Source organism: Phoenix dactylifera, chromosome 14 (genome assembly GCF_009389715.1).
Source record: "Phoenix dactylifera cultivar Barhee BC4 chromosome 14, palm_55x_up_171113_PBpolish2nd_filt_p, whole genome shotgun sequence".
Lineage (NCBI taxonomy): Eukaryota > Viridiplantae > Streptophyta > Magnoliopsida > Arecales > Arecaceae > Phoenix > Phoenix dactylifera.
In genome coordinates, this window is record NC_052405.1 from 2,757,387 (window position 1) to 2,765,489 (window position 8,103).

At 36.8% G+C, this 8,103-nt stretch overlaps 1 protein-coding gene across 4 annotated transcripts; it reads right to left on the minus strand.

The window, feature by feature from the left end:
* Nucleotides 1-131: 131 nt before the first annotated feature.
* On the minus strand, nucleotides 132-5,989 carry LOC103705806 (uncharacterized protein YnbD-like). Of its 4 annotated transcripts, none has more exons than XM_008789671.3 (4): nucleotides 5,855-5,989; nucleotides 5,432-5,470; nucleotides 4,436-5,008; nucleotides 132-668 (listed from the first exon to the last, which is right to left on the minus strand). In XM_008789671.3, the coding sequence occupies exons 3-4, from the start codon at nucleotides 4,971-4,973 to the stop codon at nucleotides 490-492; spliced, it is 717 nt and encodes a 238-aa protein (XP_008787893.1). In that variant the 5' UTR covers nucleotides 4,974-5,008; nucleotides 5,432-5,470; nucleotides 5,855-5,989; the 3' UTR covers nucleotides 132-489. The 4 variants fall into 4 exon arrangements, with proteins under 4 accessions (XP_008787893.1, XP_008787900.1, XP_008787909.1 ...); XM_008789678.4 differs by lacking the exon at nucleotides 5,855-5,989 and adding an exon at nucleotides 5,613-5,841; XM_008789687.4 differs by lacking the exon at nucleotides 5,432-5,470 and having other exon boundaries at nucleotides 5,855-5,970.
* Between the last annotated feature and the right edge of the window lie 2,114 nt (nucleotides 5,990-8,103).

An 8,103-nucleotide genomic window follows, 5' to 3' on the forward strand; every position in this document is an offset into this window, starting at 1 on the left:
AAAATTATGCATCAGGCTGGTTCTCAATAGTTCTACTGGAATAGCATCGGTGCTCCTGCATTCTACAGATAACTGCATTTCTGAAACTCCTTCAAGATTTAAATATGAAAGATAATAATAAAAATGCCTGATTATCCACAAACTGTACTTTTTGATTAATATCATTGCTGAAGATTCAAAATAGGTTAAAACATACAGAAAAATGTACATGAAGCCAGGCTGACAAGATTATCCGATATCAACAAAGAAAAGGAGCTGAAGAATTACATTTGAAAAAAAAAAAAAATCCTGACTCCATGCTGCTTGTAGATTTAAACATAAATCTGTAATGCTAATAAGACAATAACGTCATTCGACTTGTACCAGTTCTCTGAAAAGTATCAGAGAATCAATTAAATTGCAGCTACTTATCCTCCTTTTGTCAAATGATTGATTAAATGGCAGCTACTTATCCTCCTTTTGACAAATGATCGAATAAATTGCAGCCGCTTATTCTCCTTTTGACAAATGCCGGTATTTAGTCCATTCCTCCAAGTTTTTCCGATGATGAGCATTCATTCTAATCCGAGGCCTCTTTTCTTTGACCATCTTCTCCGCATCTTTCCAGTCATCAGCCACACCTAGTGCCACTAGAAGTGCACACATTATGCAAACACTTCTGCCATGACCTGTTGCACGATCCACCATGCATCAAACAGGAGTACATGGGGGATAATATCTTCAATAGTTCTCTTAACAAATAAATGTGGCGACAATGGAACAACAGAAATTAATTGCCAGTGGTTACATGATAATAAGCTCATCAGGCAAAAGAGGAGAGAGAGTAATTATTTCCTCTGGCATTACTGAAGTACAAATTCCAAACATAGATAACCAACTTCTAAGAAAATCGATAGGACAAAATATTGAGCATGTTGGCAAAGGTTTTCCATGAAGACTGATGCACAGAATGATTGACAATATAGTTTGATTAACAATAATCATTTTAGGAGCTAAGCATGTAGTGGAATGCTTCGTGAATACAAAGATTTAAGGCATTTTGAACTCTTCAATTTGGTGAGAACGTCACCAACTGCAAGCTATGGGTTTAATACCTTACATCAAAACATGGGTCTGAAAGGGTCAAATAGACATCATCATTACATAGTGTTTTTCATGTAAAAAGGTATATATCTAATCAATTCTCCCCTATCAAAACCTAGTTCAAATAAATCTACTGCTTGTATATGACAATGAAGGGGAATTTTTTTTTCTTTTTAGTAACTTAATGTGCAGAGTGCAGACGGAGTTTGCTGTTCAGCCTTTTGCAGAAAGCAGAGAGTAATATGGTCATAATTTGAGGAAGAAATCTTGCATCTTCTTTTTTTTTTTGACTAAATAGTCTGGACTGGTTCATCATAATATATGCAGTGAAGGGTAATTTGTTTTGGTTAGTAGAGAATGCATACGAAACTATCATAAGCTTCAAGGACAGAATGTACTTTGTGAAAGTTTAACCATCCGCCAATAATATACCAGCCAAATGTCCTCACAAATTGCTTAGCAACTCCACATGAAACAATTTCTTTACAGCTTCTGTACCATCTGCAGTGGTATTATTTACACCAGGTCTTTTACATAGCTTTGATACTTCAGTATGCTCCTGGATATAGCGGTCTTACAACATCACAAAGCTATACTTTATGGTTTTCTCATTACTATTTATTACCCTATATCTTCACCATTTCAGAATCACAAAAAACAAGTTTCACTTATTCTTTTCCTCGACAGAATGATTACCTTCCTTTTTCGTGGTTGCACAAACCATCATTTTGCAACTTCATTACATTAGATCATGCTGCTTCTCTGATGGTTGCATCATCTTCTTTTTATTTTATGCAATTCCTACAATCAAGCTGAAAGACTGGAACATGTCCTCAAGCTTTGTCATCTAGAGCATTTGTCTGTCCCTCTTTCTAGTGTTACTACTACTCTATACCTACCTTTCTTGCCTTATTTTGAAAAACTCCAATCGCCAGTATGAAGGACTTAAGATTTGCACAGTGCATTCCAATACACCACATATACATAGTATAAAATATATATATATATATATATGTGAGAGGATAGTGTGTTAGCTAGATTAAGCATCTGCCACAAATGCACCCTGCGAAAATGTTACATTAACATAACAATTTACCATATTAATCATATTTTTTTATAATTATAGTCGTCATGATACGTCGTACCAGCCTGAACCGGACGGTATGGAGCATACTGTACCATACCAGTTCGGTACCGATATCCAGTATAGGCGGTATGCCGACACTCGGTATGCAAAAGAAAACCCCACCATACCGTACCGATATTGTGCTAATGTAGCACCGGTACGGAGTCCATTACCGAGACCGCGAACCTTGATTATAGTCGATGATCTATATTTTGACACAAATCCTTTCCAACAAAAACCAATAGGGTCAATACAGTTTCTTGTGATAAAAACCTCTCTATATTTGATCAAATGTTACAATCAATAACATGTTAAGAGAAGATAAGAAGTAGCTTGGCACAACTACTATCGTTTAAATCCATTGGGTGTCATATTAACATCTATATGTTCCAATAAATGCATAAAAGAGTTTTTGTTGGTAATCGAAATTAGATATATCTGGAAGGCTAAACCTTACAATGTGGTAGGCCCTTTAAAAATAATCCTGGTAAAGAAACAATTATTAGTCAACAGAGAAGATTAGCTGTAAAATTCCGCTAAGAATTTTAACAACATACAAGTTACAATGCCCATATATTAATATTAATATCAGTATTATACATGATTCAAGGAAATAATACAGCCAATTACTGAATTTGGAACTATCCTATGAGAAAGTAGTTATAGTATATAGGATAGATTTTGGTGCTAAGAAGATGCATGCATCAATGTATAATCTGATGCTCAGACTTGAATGTTTATTATAGGTTTCCCTTCGAAAGTCAAACTCAGAAATAAGGATACAACTAATAATGTTACAGATATGTCATTCTTATCCAGGTGTCAAAAATAAGTCCACAAATACATATCATTAAACCAGCTAAACTCTGATATTGCAGATGACTGGTTCCAAGCTTTAATGAGAAGGTGCTTTTCTCCCTAGAATATCTTAACAAAAGCTTCACATTTTTAAGAAAGGAAAATATTAATCTTATGATTTGCAAAATGCTAATATATGTGTACAATCTTATTAGCTTCTCTGCAGTTATAGGAAAAACCTGCTACACAAATAATTTACTTCTCTCTTTTCTTAGGACTGAAAACTGAGATCTGATTATGATATTCTTACCTGCTCTACAATAATGGGAAAGAATACCGCATAAGTTATGTAGGTGACTGTTTTTTATTAAAATTGAAGCAAAACTTTAGCTTTTTCATATTTATTTATCCTCAGTTCACCTCATAATGTCCAAAGCAAATAACCTTGGAATTTGCTTAAACTTTTGAATTGAGGTAGCTCTAAAAGCCTGAGAAATCAAGCACGTCTAACTAGTTGTAAGCTTTGCATCAAGGTTTGCCATACCGTACTCAACCGGACGGTACAGGACATACCATATCGTACTGGTTCGGTACCGGTACATGGCACAGAAGGCGTATCGACACTCAATACGTCGAACTGGCTCCGTACCGTACCATATCAATACGGTGATAAGGTGGCACCAGTACGGGGTCCATTACCGAAACGGCATACCTTGCTTTGCATATATTGATAACTTGTATAAAGCATAAACAATGTACAAACATGCATGCATTTGGGAAAATACACACAGACATTCATAGAAAGAGACATGATGCATGTGAAAAATCCATATTCCAATATCAAACAGTGTACTCTTCCTCGGTATCCATTCAAACGTTCCACTGTTTTGTTGTATCTCAAGCAAACTGTTTATGGGTTCTGCTAAGGAATAGTTAAACTAATTTTAGCCTCCAGAACACGAAATTGTACAGTTAGTTGTGAAGCTCGTATGTGCTACAGAAACATCATAAGTCTATGAAAATACATGCATTCACATTTCTAAACATGCCAAACAAACACACGTTCAGAGGCATGTTCTATACATGTGACCAGTAAAAGCAGTTTTGGTACAACTGGCTTAACATCCATCATCATGACTCCAGTTGACATGCAATAATTAAAAATCATCCCTCTAAGTACATCATACATTTTATGTATCCCTTGTTAGTGAGCAGCTACATGATCTTTTTCATCCTTGATGAATGTGTAAAGTCAAAGAATAAGAACCTTGCATCGGGAGATTGCAAAGTCTGAACATGCAGCTGCATGCTGCTATGTCACTAACAAAAAACAACTCGTGAAAATGGTATGACACAAGCGTAGTTAAATATTAACACCAAACCAAGTTTAGCTAAAGAAATCCAACGAAGGAGAGATGGGATGCTCACCAAATGCACAGTGGATGTATATAGGCTTCTTGTGAGCTCTCTTTTTGCATGCCCAATGAACCGCATATTCAATTTGCAAAGGTTGAGGGGACCTTGTATCCCAAGTGGCAATGTTAAGATATGCATCCTTTGAAACAAAAGAGCTCCTAGGCAGTTCACAGGTGCAATCAATTACTGCAGGTTCACCAGGAGGCAAATGATTTGGGGAAGATGGCCACCCACCAACATATAAACCATCAGAAATCTCATTGTACACTGGTTCCGCACTCTTCAATTTTCTAAAGAGGACATATGCCCGCACAAACATAAGAAATGGGCCAAACAGAAGTTTTGACCAAAGTGGAAAGCTCCCATCCGAGCCCTTTCCCAGGATCGAGGGAAAATTTACAGCTGGATGAGAAGCAATTGTGACCAAATATGCAAGCAAAGAACCAACTAGAAGAGGTATCGCAATGAATGTCATGCCAGACTTCTTGAGGTAAACAGAGGCTACGAATAAAACTGTTGCAGCTGATCCAATCACCTTAGATATTCCCATGATTGTTTCTCAGTGACACTTATGTCTACTTTGACCTGAATACAAGAGCTTGGAAGATTACAAAGAGCATGGGTAGGCATATGTGCCTACATTAACAATCCAAAGGTTTTTGTTTCACATAGGGTTTCTTGTTTTCTATTTCTGTATTATCTACCAGAGATCTCTAAATAAATCAGAATACAATGACTATTAAGTTACAGATTCAGTTAGAGTATCAACAATGAAAATCCTTGAATTTATCAATTTATAGAAAGATTTGATATTCCTCATTCTATTGTCTTTTTTTTTTTGTCCATGGCATTTTTTAGGGGAAAAAAACACTTATTTATACACTGATGCCAATATAGTACTTCGGAAGAAAATAGTTCTAGAATGCGTTGATTCCGGTACCTAAAAATCTTTGAATCCATATAAATTGTCTCCAGTTCTTTAAATATCAGAATCGAAACAATACTTACATGAGAAAAAATCAAACTTTCGCAGCCCCGAATTGGCCCCTGCATTGTAAATTGGCGACATAAAAAAGATAATCCAAATCACACAATTTTCTTTTCTTTTCACAATGTAAAAAGAAGCAGATCACCGGGTCAAACCATATATAGCATACCCAAATCGACCAACAATATCAAGAAAACTTACAATGACGCAGCGAATATAGAGCTCTCTCATTCTTTTTTCTTTTTTAAGTCAAAGGGAGGCCGAGGCCGCCCAACTCTCCCTCAAAATTCTAAGAAAAACCTAGCGGAAGCGCAAATCTTTGAGATCAAAACCGAGAGAATCGAAAGGAAATCCGAAGCCCAATCGCTCACAGATAAATCGGTCCGCCCCAACCTCTCCCGGGGAGGAGGATGGAACAGAGAAACGGAAGACGGAGATTTTACCTTCTAAAGAGGCGGAAGAAGAGGAGGCCCGCGCCGCGCTCTAAGGTCCGACAGGATCGCCAATAGAGAGCAATATCCTTAGCAAAAAAGAAAAAAAAAAAAAAAGAGCAATAGACGATGAGAGAACTATTACTGTCCACGGTCGTGAAGATGAAACGCTTTAAAGAATCAGTATCCGCGTGACACGTGTACGGCTGGTTGCCCAAAGCGTAAACTTCCTAATTTCTATAGGAGGGGGGGCAGTGATCCCAAAAAATAAGACCTTATTTATTTATCTGAGTTAATAAACAAAACCTTAGCATTGATTATTGAATTATGCTCGTGAGGGGCATTAAAAAAAGCCACACTTGCAAAAATTATAATTACTTTTCCATTAGAAGTCACTATGGGCACTTCAATAAGAAATGAATTAAAAAATATTTTCTCTAATTTTAGGCTAATTAGAAGTTGAAAAACACTTGAAGGTGAATTGGCAGCAATTATGTGAGGGCGTTTTGTAAGTAAAACTTGGCGACGTCCATTTCAACAGCAAACCAAACCACATGAATGCATGCCTTTCCCAAGCAGTCGAGTCGCATAGTTATTGTTGATAGCTTGCAGACACCAATCGCTTTTCCAAACTTCCACTGACCTGATGCAATTCTCATGTTATTTTTATGCCTTGAAGACAGTAAACACTCATGTGATTTTCGCCAATTCTAATGCAGAGTGTGACTGAGAGTTGCTGAAAAGCAAGCAAATCATTCCGTTATGGCAATTTTAATAGAGTATTATAGCAATTTTAAAAGATAAAATGATGTTAGCTGCCTTTACATAGGCGAAGAATCCTGATACATTGTCGCTAACTGGCACCAATAGCATATTAGAGGACAAATTTGTAACGAACGAGATAGAAGACTATCACCTAACAATGACATAGATGGAAGCCTAATCTGACTTAAAAATTGGGCGACTTATCTACTTCCACAGATATACTGGAAATACTAGGCTTTATGTTATTCAATTAAAATCTGAATGGAATTCCCATCGACTCTGTTATAATGCAACAGATGCTTTAGTGTGTGTGTGTGTGTGTGTGTGTGTTTTTTGGAACAGATGCTTTAGTTGCAAATATATCTGAATAAAAACACCATTTCAACCAGCAATTAAATAAAATTCTTCCCTTAGTCGATCATCTCTAAGATAGAGGATCAGTATCTTTGAAAGTCTGACAGACAAAAGAAATGAACAAGGAAACATCAGTACCTATATGACTTCCTGCTGTGCCATTTGCTTCCAAATCATGCTCCCCATTCTACATCAGCTTCACCGACATTTTCAGACCACCTATTATCATCCATCATCATCTTTCAATGGATATTCTATCACATCCAAGCTTACCCGAATACCCGTACTTGGAATTACAGGTAGTACCTGCTTCCTAACACAATCAAAAACCAAGAACAGCGTTGGAGATTAATTCTGACAACACTTGTTGGACACTACAATTTGTACAAAAGCATATCCTCGCTCCAGTGCCTGCATTTGTCTGACCTGATTCAGGCTGCTATGAGAATAGCCAAGCTGAAACTCATAATTAATAAAATTAAATCAGAAGAACATTCTATAATGATGGCTATCTAACCCCTACTGGCCCAAAAACATCCGTTTATGTATTCACCTCAGGTACAAGCTTGCCAATCTTTCCCTAGATATCTTCAAGTTCAAATTTTCTCAAAAGGCATATTTCACTTCCAAATATGAAGACCCTCATAACAAGATTAGTATGTTAACGGGAAAAATGATTACCACCCAGTTTGCCAGCATAATCGGGAAGCATTAAATGTCCAGGTTCCGAAAGAACAAACACATGTACTCACAATAAAACTTGCATTGTAAGTTTCAACAATCAGATAAAAACCTGTGCCTTCACACTATGGAAGTAAAACGATCAAAAAGAAACAACTGCTTTATCCAGTAGAATTTAAAGTAATTTCAAAATTCATGTTGTCAAGCAACAGGTCACCCTCAAGATCCCACTGTTTGCCAGACAACAGAATCACCAAAAGAGTAGAGGCCTCACCTTGTCACAAGAAATATACACTGATAATAAAATGCATCAGTAAGAGGTGCTTAGGAGAGCGTGCTTGAAACAACTATTTGGTTGACCATTTGAGCTGAGGAATCCAGGAAATGGGTGAATGTCCAGTTCTGCTGCTGAGCGAGTCCAGAAAGATGGATACAAATGTGATCGCCAGAAAAGTTATAAG